Below are 19295 nucleotides of genomic sequence, written 5' to 3' on the forward strand. Positions count from 1 at the left end.
CCTCAACTAACCTTGCATTTCAATCAGATAACTTACATGAATGCTGTAAGATTATACATCCATGTTCACATCATCAAGTTTGCATGTGAATTGTTTGCTTGAATCTCTTTGAATGTTTATATAAATCAAGCCATCTATGATTACAGTGGTCATATCTGACCCAAAACATCCCGGTCTAACCTCGAAATCAGGCATTGCTTCACTGAACATCAGTTTTTTACGTTTTTACGATCAAATGCACTTGTTATGCAACGGAGTTGTGTAATACGGACTGATTATATATTTCACACCTCTTCAAACATGCACTCACACCACCTCTGTTGCTGAAATGTGGAAAATGCAGAACAATGGCAGTGTTTCGCAGTCTTCCTGAAACGGGTGGAACAAACTTCAGATCTGCAGAGATGTGTGTGTGTTCTTCACTCCTCGCTGCAGTGAGGACATCTGTTTCATCCAGTGCGTTGATCACAACAGCTTTTGGTCTTAATGTTACATAACATTATTCGGTCACACTTTATTTTAAGGTGTCATTGTTACGGTGTAATTATACATGTAAGCACTGAGTAATGTTAATTAACAACATGTACTTACTATAGGATTAGGATTTGGTTGAGGGTTGGTTGCATGTAATTATGCACAATTTACTGTTATTACTATGGTAAGTGCATGTAACATATGTAACAAGCACACTGTTAATATCAATTATGAAAGCGCCGTTTCTAGGTGTTGTTGTCAGTGCATCTGATTATTAGAGTAATTGCTAATGCATATGCATAGCTGCTATTTGATGTCAATCTTCTGGGTTCATAATACAGATTACAGTGAGTTGCAATGGGTGTTAGTGTATATTTCACTGCGTGACTGTCCTCAGCTGAGCATCGATGTGGATCCTGGTGTTTCTGACGAGCAGCACAGTGAATCTTCATCTGTTTTACCCAGTGCGTTGATTCCGACAGCATTTGGTCTTAATGTTGCATAACATTATCTTAATATCAATTATGAAAGCGCCGTTTCTATGAGGTGTTGTTGTCAGTGCATCTGATTATTAGAGTAATTGCTAATGCATTGGCGTAGCTGCTACTCGATGTCAATCTTCTGGGTTCATAATACAGATTACAGTGAGTTGCAATGGGTGTTAGTGTATATTTCACTGCGTGACTGTCCTCAGATGAGCATCGATGTGGATCCTGGTGTTTCTGACAAGCAGCACAGTGAATTTTCCAGTGTCTCTGAGGATTTGGTGTTTATATAATCTCTCTCTCTCTCTCTCTCTCTCTCTCTCTCTCTCTCTCTCTCTCTCTCTCTCTCTCTCTCTCTCTCTACGCAGCATTCAACGAACTTGAACTCGGAGAGGAAGCAAGCAGCCCACTTCCTATCGTCATGGCAACAGCATGTGAATGCGTTGAGCCAGAGAGAGAGAGAGAGAGAGAGAGTGGGAACAGCATCCGAAGGCACGGCTGGCTCAGTCTCCAGAGCGAATGACAGGTAAGACGGAGAACATGTTTTGAGACGGTTGGGTTTGATCGTCCTCAGGTCTCTGGGAAATGTCCTTTACTGCATTTAAAGGTTGGTCGATTTCATGCCTTTGCGTATGATGCTCGTCCTCTGCGGCAATACTGTGTGTTTTGGCGAAGTGACCTCTGACTTTGGCCGTGCAATGACAGTAACAGTCTCTAAATTCATGTTTTTTCATTAGCATTTTTATTTTGCGGATGTATTCCAACATGGCAACTTGTGTCATGCACATCTGGATGGTTATAAACATACATTTTTCTGGTTGTAAGTAGCAACGTCACAATGCACATGCAACAGCATGTGAGTAGCCAGATGTGTGTGTTCTTCAGTGTTTTGTTTGATTTGAAGGATCCTTGTGGTAATAGTATGTTGATGTGGAGCACTGGCGGTCAGTGATGCTGCTTGTTATCCGCACAGAGCGACAGGTTGTCTAAGGTTTGAGATCCCAGCCATTGAAAAGCAGGTTTTAACATTTGGTATCATCTAGTATTTAGTTGGCCTGACGCTTGGGACGCTCTACAGGTCTCTTTCAGGCTTCGTTTTTTACATTCAGTCCATCTTCTCTGTGTTCTTCATAATTTTTCCTCTTATCGCATTTGAATGTCCTCTTATACACATACTGCATCCGAGACATTTTATATTTTTAATCATATTTTTACTATAATTATGTGTTTTGAAATGTAAGTAGCATTGGGCTTGACTCGGTTATATAATGGATGCATTCAGTATTTGGGTTTGGCTGTCTGAGACACTTTGAATAAATTACATGAATAAATGTACCTTTTAAAAAAAAAAAATTTGAATAAATCATGAGTCATTCCAGTGAAAGCAGAGTGCAGATATTCTGGGCGATCATTCTGTTTTTGTTATTTTCCCAGCAATGACGTGTAACATGACATCATCACTTAAATAATATTAAATTAACCCCTTAACTGTCACCCCTCCCCCCCCCCCCCCCACACACACAGTTTTTAGTACTGTACTAAACATTTTTTATCTTATACACATTATGTATTTTAGAAAACATTTTTTTAATCTAAAAATGTTATAAAATCTATGGAAGCTTGCCATGGAATAAAACAATTTTAAAGGATAATTGCGACTTTTTAGCTCATATTTCGGACTTTTTCTTGCATTTCTGGCTTTTTTACTCTCACAGTTGCGATCTTGCAATTCTGACTTGATATAAAATCGCGATTGCCTCCGAATTGGACTTTATAACAACGCGCAATCGCAACTTTAAATCACGCAATTCTGACTTTATAACACGCAATTGCGAGTTTATATCACACAATTCTAAGAAAAAAGCCAGAATTGTGAGATAGTCGCAATTACCTTTTTCATTTTTTTCTCAGTGGCGGAAACAAGCTTCCATAAAAGCTGTACGTCTAAAGTTGCGTTCCAAATTTGAACTTGATATCACAAAAATGTGATTTTGTTTAGGCGCTATACCAAAAATAGCCACCGGTGTCACTCACATTCTATTGAATTTTTAATATTTTTTTGCATTCTCCTGTCACAAAGTAATACATTTCTATCACAATATCACTTCTATCACAAAACAATCACCAAACATGGAACCTTGAGTCTCAGGCCTTTCCAACGATATGTTTTTCCAAGATTAGAAAGAAGATTTGATTATAAAAATCAAGTGCAGTAAATTTTGTAAATATGAAACGTGACACCACCCGCTAGAGAGGGAGGAGGGAGGCCCGATAAAAGGAATTTAAGTTCTGTTTCCATGGTAACGTAGTGTCCGATTTCAAAGTGCTTTTAACGGGATGAATACTGAGGCTTTCGAATGATCCCTAATGTATGATAATTATGTGATAGGGAAAAAAGGCAGTTAAGGGGTTAATAATGAAGACGTTGGGGCTGCACATGGGAGATATAAGGTTAATAATTCAGAAGATCACTCTGTTGGCTGTAAATGCCTGTTTTATTGCCAAGACTGACAAAGGCACAGATTTTCTTTTATTACCAACTTTCAGAAAAGATAACCACAAAGGCCAGACTGTTTCTGATGACTTTGGTCAAGCCTGTAACCCTCACCTGAGCATTAACCGTCCTTACCGAGAATGACGTGGTGAACTCCTACAGTGTGCATCATACAGAAAACGTACTACCTTCGGTGTGCAGTAACTCCATCAATAAATCAACCTTTTCATATTGCGTGGCGTTCTGTTGTCCTTCGCCACTCGTGATTGCTTCTGAGAGCAATAATATTAATGTGTAAATGCAGTTGAGATTTCTCTGGAGTCTCTATATGGATGAACAGGTAACCGTTGCCATGGCAAACACCCACTCATGTGCCAAACAAAGACCGAGATGGGCAGATTCTCCCTTCCACACTTTATAGTCCGCTTTGTTAAAGCATTTGGACAGTGATGTCACCCAGTGATATTTTTAGTGGGAAAGATTATTATATTGGTAACACTTCACAATAAGGTTTCATTAGTTAGCATGAACTAATAAAGAACTGCACTTATACAGCATTTATTAATTTTTAATGTTAATTTCAACATTTACTAATACTTTATTAAAATCTTGTTAACATTAGTTAATGCACTAACATGAACAAACAATGAACAGCTTTATTTTTATTAACTGACATTAACAAAGATTAACAAATACAGTGACAAATGTATTGCTCATAGTTAGTTCATGTTAGTTAATACATTAACTAATGTTTAATAAATGTTCAAACCATCATATAAAGGTGAGGATTACCCATAAGCCATTGGTTGCTTTATCTATGACCATTGAGACACATCTTTTTTTTTTTTTTTATGCCGTGATTCATTAATATGAATAGTGCTGGCATTTCCATTTGTCTGATATACAAACACATTAACTAATGTTAAATAATGAACCTTATTGTAAAGTGTTACCATTTTATTTTATAACATCACAGCCCTGAAATGAATTATTCTTTCTGTCGCCCCATTCAGGTTCCCCATTTCCAAGAATAGCTTGAAGGAGCCAATGGAATATCTCTGCGACAGAAAGTGCTGAACTGAAATCCAAGATGGAAAACACAACCCTGCTTTGTTCTGCCCAGGGCTGGTGCGGCCCAAACGTTTCCACCTTTTCATCCGAGTGGGATGATAGCGTGAACTCCTTTCTGATGGCACCTGACGTGATCAAACCGCCTCCACAGTTCCAGGATCCAGAGGATCTGAGCCAGGCATCACCGGCAAACTCACGACGAGATAAAGAAGGTGTGAGGAAAGAGCGTAGGAGTAGACCAACCAGTAACATAGAGCTCCACAGACGCTCCGTGTCACTTTCCACTTCTGTCAATCCCAACCCAGGCGTGGCGAGACGCCGATGCGAAAGCTACGCGCTCTCATATCCCAGCAGCAGCTCGGAGGACAGCGACAGCAACTCTACGAGAAGAGGAGATCGACTTCCCGATGCCGTACCTCGATCTAGATCCCGAAGCATCGTCCTCAAGAAGCCCAAAAGAAAACCAGCTCCACCTGTACGAACCGTGTCCCTCCAAAGGCTCGCGTCGGAGCATAAAACACAGGGACTTCACCTTAGAAAAGACTCCCAAAGCATCAAGACACTCCCGGATCTCATTCCAACCTCGAAGCAAGACGTCGGCAAGTGCAAGAAACCAACGGAAGCGCCTAGCAAGCCGATGGCGTTGAAGACATCAGTCTCCGGTCACAGAGCATTAAATGAGCTTCGATCCAGCGAACCGTGCAAGTCCTCCGTGGCGACTCCAATAAATGAATGTATTGCTGATGTAAACACTTCCCCGTCGTCGTCACACTCTTCCCAGCCCTCGATCTCTTCGCCTTCAAAACGCAACTCTCCATCGAGTGGCTACGCCAGCCAGTGTGAAACACCGACTCAGTCGGTCCTGTCCTGTAGGATGCGCCATAAGCCTTCCAGTGTTCTTCCAGGCCAGAGAACCAGACACCGTAACGCGAGGCTTTCTCTTCAGTTTCCTGAATTTCAACAACACACTCCGGATCCAGAGCCTTCAGTTCCGTCCAAAGTGAATCGGCGTTACTCGGACAGCACTGAAGCCACCAGACCCAAGCAAAGGATGAGTAACAGCATGATGATAATGCCAGTGGTGACCCAGGAGGATCTGAACAGTGTGCGTTTACGCTCAGTCAGCAGCACTGATCTCGAGAACGCACCGGAAACTACATCTGACATTATCGAGGAGGAGACTGGGAACAATCTAAGCCCTACAAACAACCAAAAAGCCAAACCACCAGTGGCTCCGAAGCCACAGAGAAATAAATGGCCACCCAATGCTGTGGTTCAGCCACGTTTTGGAGCGACTTCTGATGCAGCAACGGCCGGCAAGAGATCAGAAGACATTTACGCAATGATTAACAAAACAAAACCAACAGTGACTGTACCTTCACAAAGCACTGAACAAGCAAATTATCTTTTTTTGGAAGGGGTGCCACCACCCCCATGCGCTTTAGAGCCAAAGAATCCAAACGTGGTCCCCTTCAACACAACCACCTATTGTAACCAACTTCATAAGAAGAGAAGAGCCCCACCGCCTCCTCTGGCAAAGACTCCAGCTGTGGACAATTCGCTTTATCATAACTCAGATGCTCTGAAGAGCCCAGACGAAGCCCAGTCGCCATCGAACCTCTGCAAGTCTCCAAAATCTCCAAAGTCTCCGACCTCTGCAAGTCAATACCATGTTACTTTATATGGCGTCATTCCTACTTACCCTTTGGTCACTGAGCAACAGCACTCAAGTGCACCCGGTAAGAGAAATATAACACCGTGTCCTAACCAGACGTGCTGCGACGCCGCGCGATAAAAGGTATCTTTTCCATGTTAATCAGAGTTTTTGCGCGATGATTGTATTTTAGAAACGGTTTCTATTTCTGCGAAGTCACGGCTGGAACAACAACAGAAAGTATGCTAATCTCAGGTACTGTTTATGTGCTTTATTTAAAGGGGTCATGACATGAGAAACAAAATTTGCCTTGATCTTTTGGTATATAAGAGGTCTTTGTACCATTAAAACTTCCTGCCAGTTTCATAGCTTAAGACGTCCTCCCCATTATAAACAAAGCATTTATTTAATCAAGCTCTAATTACAGCTCGTTGGGGATCCATGGTGAGAAGTGACGTCACGGTACGAAGTGACGCACCAGTCGTTTGCATATTATGGAAGGCCAAAAGGGCCAAAACGTGTGAAACTGTCGTGTTAACACGTATTTACACGCAATTTACGTGTTAACGCATTCATCCCAATTCATGCTGGCACATTGGAAACTATCTTGCACAAGCACAAAGAACAAACAAATCCTGTAAATTGCAGGATTAAATCTAAAATAAAATTTGAACAATGTCTTTAAAAATGGACAATTAACATAAATAAATAGCATACATAATTATTTTATTATTTTTTGAAAATTTTGAGAATCACTCTGATTAGACATTTGTCTTGGGCTCAAAATATAGCCACATGCATCACATAAATCATAATAACACAGAACATTTAAAACAATACATATCCTAACACAATAAAAAGCAAGCAACTGTAAACACAATTACATGAATCAGAAAGTTTAATAGACCGCTTACTGATATTTAGTTTTTCCTCAGTCAAACTTCTTCAAATGAATAGTTGCTCTCAAAACAATTAACACAACACACTAAACACACCCTTCTGTTGATGAAACAGTTCAGTGTTCACTGCACAATGAAGCACTGCAGTCTATTAATGCCACGCAGATGTGCTGTTCCTGGCTGTGGACTAACAACATGTTTGAAGACGCTGCCGAACGATCCAGACGTCAGGGAAAAATGGATGGTTTATTTTTTGTGGACGTCCCAGTCACGGCAGTGTTAATTTAAGCGTGTGTTCTCTACATTTCAAGGATGACTGTTTTGATAACAAATCGCAGTATGATGCTGGCTTTGCCAGAAAACTTTTGCTTAAAGATCAGGCCGTGCCGACTATTCTGGGCCAACAACGACGCCGCAAACTGTAAGTAATGTATTTCATCTTAAAACTACTTTTAGCCAATGACGTTAGCCAATCATAACAGTGGGCGTTAACACTGAACTCTTAAAGGGGAAACACCCCCAAAACAGACTGGTTGAATCAGAGGATGAGAAACAGGGTGGGAAAAGGTCATAAATCACTAACATTTAAAAGTTTTTTGTCCAAAAAACTATAGTAATACTATAATTGCACCAAAGGGAACATAATAAAACAAAAACCATGTCATGACCCCTTTAATGTGTATTCTATGACAACTATTGTTTGAGTAACTCAGTATGTATTTTTAATATGTTAAAATGGTGTAATATTCATGAATTTGATTATGTACTTATCCATTTCGTTGCGAGTGCCGAGAGCTTGCCGCCCGCGCGTTCTTCTGATTGGCTGTGATTTTTATCGTGTCGCGTCTGGTGTGGACAGACAAATTATTTGTCACTGGAATCTTATCGCATCGATTCTGGTTAGGACACGGTGTAATGGACTGAATTTTATCTTTCAGTTAGTGAAACTGCCATGTTCTGTACCATAATCAATAGTTGCTGTCTCATCTTGTCAGCAGATCATCCAACATACGATGTTGAGAAGAGGGAGCGAATGCCCGACCTTGGACCTTTACAATTAGTAGGAGAGGAAGATGATGTATTTCTTTACAAGTCCAAATCTCAAACAACGGAGGATCTATTCACCATAATTCACAGGTAGGGTTGGGTATCGTTTAAATTTGGACAATTGCGATTCTGATTATCGATTCCGATTCTTATCGATTCCTAATTAGATATAATTCACATTTATTCTAAGTCTTAAAGCAAAACATGTCATTTTAGCTGAATAATATGAACAAACATCAACAGGCTAAAGAACACTTACACAAGGAACTATTGCCAATGGTTTAAAAATACAATCACAAAAACAACTAGCCTAACTATATTTCAAGAATTATTACAGTAAAGTCAAGTAAACACTCAGTAACAATAATGAACAAATAAACAAATTAGCAATCGCACAAATAAATACAACTGAACAAAGATATAATTGAAATAAAGTGTTTTAAGATTTTCAGGTACAGAAACTGTAATCAAATGTAAAATAACACTACAGTTTATGAATAAAATATACATTACAAATATAGTTACAAAAGTTATTCAGTCAAGAACAGCGAGTGCATTTTCTCTTTGTCTTTTGTTGTTTGATTAGTGTTATTATAGCAGGAATATTAGGCTGCTGTCACTTTAAGAGCTGCACGGATCCAATACACTGATACACATGCGTTAACGTTCACTTAAGACATAACCGCCTGTGTTTACGAGGATATTTTGACATATTTTTGTGTGTATTTGTCCGTTCAAGTGCAAAAAGACGTGGAAGAGAACTCAGTTCAGTATTGCGCAGTATAGCGAATGAGGGCAGAACGTGTTTTTGCGGTCAAAAACGAAAGACGCAGGTCAGTGGAAAGAAAAAAAACGCAAGATCTAGAGATGCATTTTTTAAAAAGTTGAACTTATTTTAACTTGAGCGCTGCATTTTTAGGGCCCTATCATACACCCGGCTAGTTTTTTGCTAGTTTAAGCCCGACGCAGTTATGATTTTCATGTCCTGCGCCACGTTGTTTAAATAGCAAATGCATTTGCACCCATTTGTGCTGGTCTGAAAACGAGGTGTGTGGTCAGGCGCATAGTTGACGCATTGCTATTTTGAGGAACTGAAATAGACTGCGCCATTGACCAACTGAAACCTGGTTTAAAGTCAATGAAGCAGTATTTTTTTGTTATTTAAAGGGCGTATTAGTAATAAGCGCTTATAGGCGGGTCCACAACACACATACACTCTGCTTATTACACACACAGGGACGCACAGCAGCACACAAACATGCCAAATATTAAAAATAAAAAGGATTACAATGTAAAAGATTAATATTGTGTATAAAGATATGGTGGAATCCGGCTTGTCCCGTAGATGGTCTTTAACCCCGTGCACGAGCAGATCCTTTTCTTCACTAGAGAAGCGTTCAGTTTTTCCGCTTGCAAATAGCGAATCCGCCATGGCCCGAGCGCAACTGGCTTTTAAAGGGAATGGGAGATGAGACTCTGATTAGTTTATTGCACGTTACGCCCAAAACACACCCATTACTCATTAAGAGAATAGAGACAAAACACACCCATTACTCATTAAGAGAATAGGGACGACCCTTTTAGACCATGCGCCGGGAGCACCGACCATTTTCCCGTCATTAAACTAGCAAAAGTGGATTCAGACACGCCCTAAGTGCACTTGCGCAGTGCGCTTTTAGACCATGAGCTTCGATAGACTGCGTGTCATGTGCGAGATGCTGCAAAAGCCACGAGACGTGAGCGTAACGGTTAAAGACATCCGTCCAGTGTCCGTTTACATTGAAAAATAATGGACACGCTCTGATGCGGCTTTCTGTGCGCACGTCGTTTTAGATGTGTGAGCAGCACAGAAAACAGCACATGTGTCTTCTTGTGTTTGAATGGTTTAAAGTTATATTAAAATGCACACAAAGGAATCGATAAGAGGAATCTAAATTTTAATTCCTGACCTCAAGTATCCGATTCCCAACCCTACTCACAGGTTAATGAGTGCTGCTACAAAATACTCTAGTTCCCAGTACAGCTCCAGTCTTGTTTTGACGTTGGCTTAAGCGTTCCGCTCTCTTTTATATCGTTTTCCCATTTTGCAGGTCTAAAAGAAAGCTCCTGGGTCGTAAAGACTCCTTTGAAAATAAACAAGGTGACCCTGGCGCTCAGACACTCGGCAGCGGGGCGTCCAAGATCAGCTCTCAAAATGACAACTTCATGGCTTTTCTGAGGAGGACGAGAAGTGCCAAGGCTGGTTGCAGTGAACGAATCTCAGCTACAGAGCTCCTCAGAAGCTCCAAGCCCTCCGTTACCATTGCAGAAAACATCAAACATTGCAAAAATAGCTATGTACAGTCACACGGTCCATAAAGTCTATTTTTTCGCCCCTATGTTTTACATCCACACCAGTTTTTTCACCACAATGCCATGTCAAAGTTTCCGAAACAATATCAAAGTATTAAAAAAAACGAGCTCGTAAATATGCTTTTGGATCCGAAGCAGAACATTAAGACATTCAAATCATATCTTCCTGAAACATGTATTGGTTTTTCATTGTATTGAATGATAACACAATAGTGTGTAAATTCAAATATATCTTTATGTGTTAATGTAAATATAAATGTTTTAAGAGTTGAGATGCTATCTATGAGATATAATATTGCAGTTCTTGTCATAAAGTTACTGAATATAAATACATAAATAATTTGTTGTGTTTGGGCTTCCTGCCTTCCATAACGAAGCAGATTATATCAATGACTGTTTTAAAATGTTCTGCTGTAGATATGCACATGTTCAGTATATTAAATTGCTTTTCAGAAGTAAACCATGCTTATTTTTGTGTTTCTTAGATTTAGAACATTCTCTATTCACTTTTTGGATGCATTTAAATTGTGCTTAAAATGTTTACATATAATTTAAGCTTATGTCTCAAACAGGAGTGTCTATCATGTCTCTTCATTTCAAAGAACCATTAGACATTGGATGTGTGAGGGAGAGCTGTCATAATAAGGAATTAATATAATCTTCAGGTTGCATAGACATAAATCTGCACACACACACACACTACAGTCTGACTTTGTTGAGAGATGAGGGCTTGTTTCAGCACTTCATTCTTTTCCTTCATTTGTAAAAAAATAAAAACAAGAACCAACTCTTATAGCATCTTATATCGTACTGTACATCTTATATTTTCTGCATTATGGGGAGGCAATGCAGTTTATGCATTCCTCAACTTTCTCCACAACTTTGGTAAGTTTACCAAAAGAATGATAATATATAGCATCCATGCATTTGATATTGCATTATAAAGTTGAAAGCAATCAATTCGATTTTAACTCAAAATTATGTTGTGACTTGTATCTGTTTGACACCCATGCTGAAAAAAAGATGGTGTTTTCATGAAGATGACGTAAAATGCTGTAGGCTACTTATCCTCAATATAAGTAAGACGGTGATGTGATGTACAGTTGAATGTACAACTAAGACTACCCACTCTCTAGAGAAGCGATACAGAATGATCTTTGTAACACTTTACAATAAGGTTCCATTCATCACAACCTGTAAGTATGACTAATTATTGACAGTGGTTAAAGTGGGATTTGGCAAGTGGGGGAACCCTCAAATTTTGTGTAGGTGCAACAGGGGAAAATGACTCACCGTGGGACTACAAATTGAGTATTGTGGTATAGCAATACTTTTTGGGACAAGAGTGTCACTGTGGCACCAAGTATCACACCACAATATGGAACACAACTTTGTTTTTCACAATGTAAATTTAAACATAAAAATGGGAAGTCCAAAACGGACTCAAATGTGTGGTAGTTAGGGGGGTTCGGGGGCATGTTCACCCGAGAAAATTTGGATTTCTCTGACCTACATATGTGCACTTTAGGGCTTTCGAAGGCCAAAAAAAAATGATAAGAAATTTATCAATTTAAATCATTAGATTGTCAATACCTGCTCTCATCTTCATCTTTCTTTTTCTCTCAGTCTCCTTATCCTGCCCTATTTCTTCCCCTCCTAAAGCTGAACTTTGACTGATAGTCTTTTAATTTTCGTCTGTGTCAGTGAAGAAAGTAAACATAGGCTCAACTGATGTGTTTTATGAATCATTTTCTGAGACAAGTTAATTTACTCAAGGCTACCAGGAAAGCTGTAGCCTATAAGTCAGTATTGCCAATAGGAAACTTCTACAAGCTTTGGAATTTGAAAACGTCTGTTTTTAAATGTTAAAACTAATTTTAAATAATAGGCTACAAATGATAGGCTACGTTTAACGCAGTTGGTGGAATTGGCAGACGTTCCCTTAGACATCATGAGCTGTGGAAACGCGTCAAAGCATTCTCACGTAATGTGTGTGTGTGTGTGTGTGTGTGTGTGTGAGAGTGAGTGAGTGAGACTGCTGCCTGCTGAACACTGGGTCGCAGGAAGAAGGATCTGAAGTGCCGGTGTTTCGGCAATAAAAACCCGCCGAACTGGGCTGGGTTTCCCGCACTTAAGAACGACGTAGTAACTTAACGCTACGTCGTTCTTAAGTTACACCTTAAGCTGTAGCCTATATCGTTACGTGTTTCCCGAAACGTTCTTAGTTAAGTATACCTTCTGTAAGTCATACGTTCGGAAGGTTGGTCTGGACCACTCTTAGCTTTACCTTATCACTGTTGCAGGGCTATATGAATATAATTCTGAAGTTTTAATACACCCAGACAGTGTTCAGTTAGGCTAATTCAAGTGTTTTCATGCAAAGAATAAAATTGTCATTACATGATTGTTAATCGAATTTTAATTATATATAAAATTGTATACATTTATTTTAATTAAAGAGCGCTTTTAAATGCCAGTGAAAGCATAGGCTACTGTCAGTTAGTCTATTCGGACGCTAATATTGTTTCTCATGGGCTCGTACAGTAAGTCGGTTATTTTAGTGCGTCCAATCCATAATATCAGTGTTTTTTCTCACCCAACCCGCGTAAAAATCCCTGGCCAAATTAGTACCTACTGTTTTTTGACAAACAGGTCGTACGTTAATTTAATTGCGTCTGAATCCACATCTCGGAGTTTACAAGAAGAGATTCAAAATCCACTGTTTAAATCCTTTTTGATCACTGCCGAGCACCATACGACGTATTTACAACAGCTCCATCTCCGCGAACAAAAATAGGAAAGAGAAGAAAGCACATAAATAATTGAAATGGTTATTATGGCAGCAATATATGATACAATTTTAAAATATGTAGGCAAGGCTATTATAGGCTATTATAGTTTGGGTTATTTTTTATAATATCCCATGAGTCCTAATAAATGCAATTTCAACTATTTATGAAGTGCTTATTTTATAAAGAACACCGCTTTCTCACATAAACAGCCCCTGCACGAGTGAATAATTGATTCTCGAACCATCGATATCAACCAATTCAGCACCATCGCCACGGACAGCACCCAGTAACGCCGCACGTAAGAAGGTATATCTTAAGCAGCTTTCTAAGGTATAGGCGTGTTTCTAAGGGAACACGCCTAGAAATGGTATACCTTCAGTTAAGTTATACCTTAAGAGTCTTCGTAGCGCGCTAAGAGACAACGTTATCGGGAAACTCAGCCCTGATCCGAAACCAGCCCAATTTTTATCCACCCGCCCAAACCCATTTTTGCCCGCAAAATAGATTGCAAAACCGCCCAATCTGGCAACCCTGATTAGTAATCGCTGGCGTTCAGCGGAGAGAGGAGAGGCGTGAACCGGTGTAGAAGCACTAAAATCAGACAGGAGAATCGTGACTGAGAACATAACGTCGGGAAGCGTGTTTGTGAATGCGGGGCCAGGGGCTGATAAGCTAGTGTTCAAATGCATAGCTTGTTTTATATATTGCTACCAGCTAACCGGCTAACTCAAGTTATTACAGGGTTCCCACGGGTCCTTGAAATCCTTGAAAGTTTGTGAATCTGAAAAAATGTTTTCAAGGCCCTGGAAAGTTTTTGCAAATAAACATACATAGAGACAAGTCCTTGAAAGTGCTTGAATTTATTTTGTGCAATAAGTTTTCTGGAAAAAATTCCATATTCACTCCGGTCCCCTAATGTGTTATTTCGCCAACGCTTCACGGCCTATGCATACTAGCTTGCTTGATTTACACTAGTTAAGCGCATTTACGTTAAGTGTTTCCCGCATGAGGTACATTAAGTCCTTGAATTTGAGGGTATTGGACCTGGAAAGTCCTTGAAAGGTCCTTGAATTTGAAGTTAAGCAAGGTGTGGGAACCCTGTTATTACTGTCTTACTGAAAGATTTGTTTAACAAATGTTTGTTACATCAGTCATTCACGTTAGTGCTCGGCTATGTGCGTTATCCGTGCACCGCAATAAATTAGAAATATACACATGGGTTTGTTGATGGACATACTCCTGTTAATGCTGATGGTGAGGAGTTACGGTTGCTACATCTCATAATGTTCCTCAAACTGAGTAGCGTATCACTGAGAAATGTCCTGCTTAAGTCATCCTTGCAATGAAGGTTCGGGTTGAATAACTAGCTCTTCCAATGTTTCATCATCGGACTCGCACTCAGATTGATATGGTAAAATGTACAATCACTGAGGACTGAGGAAGCCTCTGGAGCTGAAGTTCAGTTGTGAAATGGCCATTTAGATTCTGACAGGCACTGTAAGCGGTAGACCAATCAAAACAGACTGGACCGTCTGACCAATCAGAGCAGAGTAGACCAGTCACACCAGACTTGAGTCATCTGACCAATCAGAGCAGAGTAGACCAGTAACAACAGACTGAGTCATCTGACCAATCAGAACAGAGTAGACCAATCACAACAGACTGGGTCGTCTGACCAGTCAGAGCAGAGTAGACCAATCACAACAGACTGGGCCATCTGACCAATCAGAGCAGAGTAGACCAATCACAACAGACTGGGCCGTCTGACTAATCAGAGCAGAGTAGACCAATCACAACAGACTGGGCCATCTGACCAATCAGAGCAGAGTAGACCAATCACAACAGACTGGGCCGTCTGACCAGTCAGAGCAGAGTAGACCAATCACAACAGACTGAGTCATCTGACCAATCAGAACAGAGTAGACCAGTAACAACAGACTGGGCCATCTGACCAATCAGAGCAGAGTAGACCAGTAACAACAGACTGAGTCATCTGACCAATCAGAACAGAGTAGACCAATCACAACAGACTGAGTCATCTGACCAATCAGAGCAGAGTAGACCAGTAACAACAGACTGGGCCGTCTGACCAGTCAGAGCAGAGTAGACCAGTAACAACAGACGGAGTCATCTGACCAATCAGAACAGAGTAGACCAATCACAACAGATGGGGTCATCTGACCAATCAGAGCAGAGTAGCCCAATCAGAACAGACTGGGTCATCTGACCAATCAGAGCAGAGTATTCATCCGACAAGTCCTTTGAATCACTGAAAAATGTGGTGATGTGCAATGTATATTATGAGAAAATTAAACAGGTTTTTTTACCCTTGATGCATGTAAACCTGGAGACTCCAAAACAAAATTAAGACCCTTTAAAATAGCATAATAGGGGCACTTTAAAAGCTTTTCACAATTATTTGCCCATTTTAATGAATAAAATTAATTATTGCATTTAAATACATTTTATCATAAAATTTGAATTAGAATTAGAATTCTATTAGAAATTAGAAATTAGAATCACAAATTTCTAATTTGTACTTAGAAAATATTTTTGTTCAAAATCTTTCTTTTTAGTAAACTCTGTGTCCACAAACAATGTTCTCAATGCTGGAGTTCATGTGTAGAGCCCCTGGTGATACTTCCAGCACAGTTTCATGTTGTGTCGAGCCGTTTTAAAAATAGCCATTTTTGATGCTATCATAGTCGTGCCCCATTCACTCCCATTCACAAGGCATTTTAACCTAAAATGAAAATACGGTCAAACTTAAAAGTGGCGTTCCCATTCTTATTATGCTTTTAAACGAAAGTTTGCCTCAAGTAGATTAACAAGAAGACCCTAGGTTGCATTTTGGCGAGAGTTACCCTTTAAAAAAGAAGACTGATCATTTTTATGTAGTATGGAAACCTTTGATTAATTATTTTAACCCCACTACTACTACTACTTCCTACCCCCCCCCCCCCCCCCCACCCTTTTTTTTCTTTCTTTCTTCCCTATATCATTACCTGTGTTAAAATATAAATTGTTTACATACTGTTAGATTTTGGTGTATTTGGCCGAGCAGTCGTTTGGGTGGCTCGCCAATGTATTAGATTTCTCCAATACATAAAATAAGTAAGCTTGACCAGAGTTCTTGTGGGGAGAAGAATTTATTGAAGGTTTGTAGTGTAGCAGTCCTTCAGCAGCGATGTTAGCATGTCACCCTTCAACAATCTTAACCCAAAGTTCTGTGTCTAAGACAGAACTTTATACATGAAGACAAAAGGGCTACAAACAAAGGAAAACGGTTAGGACCTCCCACAGGAGATCGATCTATACTGCATTCTACACTGAGCAATGTGGTTTCACACCCATCAGTTTCTATGGGCCATTTGTCTGTATGGGCCATATGACTGTGGGCCATTTGGTTCACACAGACACTGTTTTCAGTTGATTAAATCTAAGTCACAATGTAAATGAATCTGATGACTGAAAATACAAAATCTATCAATATGTAAGAATATTACTGCACACTGTATCTGCAAAATTAATTATATTGGAGTTTTTCTTTGTGCCAATGTAGAAAATGTAATAAAGAGAATGTAAAAAAAAAAAAAAAAAGACTATAAAGTTTGAACCCCGTCACACCAACCATTCTCCGCCGTTAATAATTTAGGCTCCACCTAATATGAGACATAATTTACCAGAAATTACATAATTCAGGTCTCTTTAACAGTGGTGCAAAAGTAGTTTCATACTTTTGATTAATATTTTTGAGGCGTATTACAGTGAGGGATCATCTTCATCACATACATAAATTCATCACATTTATTCTTTGGTAAATGATTGGCTTGTGCAACATGACGTTTGTTTGATGCAGAACAGTTCAATATATATATATATATAAAAAGCTTAAAGTCCCCATGTAGTCAGTAATTTCATCTTTGATCACCAAAATGACATAATGAAATGTTTTTTCCTTGAAAAAAAAAATATCTTGAATGTAACTCGACACCCTTGCCTCATTTAGTATGCGCGGTTCTATGAATATGCAAATGAGCCCCACCTCCACTCACTCACTCAGCTCAGAGCTCCACTGGTTGACGATCACACGTTGATCTGATTGGTTACAAGGTAGTTTGTGACGTCAGAAACACCAGCGATTTCAAAGCGTGTTTTTGAGACTGTCTTTGGTTCACTGCAGTTTTGAAGGGATCGGAGTAAAATCAACCTAGGGTTCTTTGCACCCTGACCTCGAGCCAAACACCATCACAAGTACATCAGGAGTTTATTTAAATAACATTTGTCTGACGGCTCATGCTACTGCTAACGTTGACGTCACTTCCGTAATTTGGGAAAAGCCCGTAAAAGTCCTGGCAGAAAGCGATGCATAAGGATGTAGTGTAACGATGAATTATTATTTTTTCCGAAGTGTTAACAACTCAGTGTTAAATAATAATTGTTATAAACTGGTACTACCAACAAAATATTAGTGCATTCCTGGAACTGGGCGTCGTTACACTATATCCTTATGCATCGCTTTCTGCCAGGACTTTTACGTGCTTTTCCAAAACCACAGAGAAGCGTTCAGTTTTTCCGCTTGTAAACTCCTCCATGTAAATAGCGAATCCGCCATGGCACGAGCACAACTGGCTTTTAAAGGGAATGGGAGACGAGACACTGATTGGTTTATTGCACGTTACGCCCAAAACACACCCATTACTCATTAAGAGTCGACCATTTTTCCCATCGTTAAACTAGCAAAAGTGGATTCGGACACGCCCTAACTGAACTTGCGCCATGCACTTAGGTTAAAGGGGTCATGATTCAACCAGTCTGTTTTGGGGGTGTTTCCCCTTTAAGAGTTCAGTGTTAACGCCCACTGTTATGATTGGCTAACGTCATTGGCTAAAAGTAGTTTTAAGATGAAATACATTACTTACAGTTTGCGGCGTCATTGTTGGCCCAGAATAGTCGGCACGGCCTGATCTATAAGCAAAAGTTTTCTGGCAAAGCCAGCATCATACTGCGATTTGTTCTCAAAACAGTCATCCTTGAAATGTAGAGAACACACGCTTAAATTAACACTGCCGTGACTGGGACGTCCGCAAAAAATAAACCATCCATTTTTCCCTGACGTCTGGATCGTTCGGCAGCGTCTTCAAACATGTTGTTAGTCCACAGCCAGGAACAGCACATCTGCGTGGCATTAATAGACTGCAGTGCTTCATTGTGCAGTGAACACTGAACTGTTTCATCAACAGAAGGGTGTGTTTAGTGTGTTGTGTTAATTGTTTTGAGAGCAACTATTCATTTGAAGAAGTTTGACTGAGGAAAAACTAAATATCAGTAAGCGGTCTATTAAACTTTCTGATTCATGTAATTGTGTTTACAGTTGCTTGCTTTTTATTGTGTTAGGATATGTATTGTTTTAAATGTTATGTGTTATTATGATTATGTGATGCATGTGGCTATATTTTGAGCCCAAGACAAATTTCTAATCAGAGTGATTCTCAAAATTTTCTAAAAATAATAAAATAATAATGTATGCTATTTATTTATGTTAATTGTCCATTTTTAAAGACATTGTTCAAATTTTATTTTAGATTTAATCCTGCAATTTACAGGATTTGTTTGTTCTTTGTGCTTGTGCAAGATAGTTTCCAATGTGCCAGCATGAATTGGGATGAATGCGTTAACACGTAAATTGCGTGTAAATATGTGTTAACATGACAGTTTCACACGTTTTGGCCCTTTTGGCCTTCCATAATATGCAAACGACTGGTGCGTCACTTCGTACCGTGACGTCACTTCTCACCATGGATCCCCAACGAGCTGTAATTAGAGCTTGATTAAATAAATGCTTCGTTTATAATGGGGAGGACGTCTTAAGCTATGAAACTGGCAGGAAGTTTTAATGGTACAAAGACCTCTTATATACCAAAAGATCAAGGCAAATTTGGTTTCTCATGTCATGACCCCTTTAAAATAGTGCCCTTCATGTGCACTTGTGGTCTTTTGCACAGATATATGTGTGTATATATTGGA

General features: G+C 39.6%; 1 protein-coding gene across 4 annotated transcripts; it reads left to right on the top strand.

Annotated features, from left to right (window-relative positions):
* The first annotated feature begins 1328 nt into the window (after positions 1-1328).
* On the top strand, positions 1329-10936 carry LOC311097447 (NHS-like protein 2). 4 transcript variants are annotated; one of them, XM_084137115.1, is made up of 4 exons: positions 1329-1485; positions 4467-6263; positions 8073-8214; positions 10215-10936. In XM_084137115.1, exons 2-4 carry the CDS (start codon positions 4544-4546, stop codon positions 10480-10482), a joined length of 2130 nt encoding a protein of 709 aa, XP_083993241.1. In that variant the 5' UTR covers positions 1329-1485; positions 4467-4543; the 3' UTR covers positions 10483-10936. The 4 variants fall into 4 exon arrangements, with proteins under 4 accessions (XP_083993241.1, XP_083993243.1, XP_083993244.1 ...); XM_084137117.1 differs by having other exon boundaries at positions 8076-8214; XM_084137118.1 differs by having other exon boundaries at positions 1456-1566; positions 8076-8214.
* Positions 10937-19295: the final 8359 nt, after the last annotated feature.

This window comes from Abramis brama (assembly GCF_963993115.1).
Source record: "Abramis brama genome assembly, chromosome: 15".
Taxonomy (NCBI): domain Eukaryota; kingdom Metazoa; phylum Chordata; class Actinopteri; order Cypriniformes; family Leuciscidae; genus Abramis; species Abramis brama.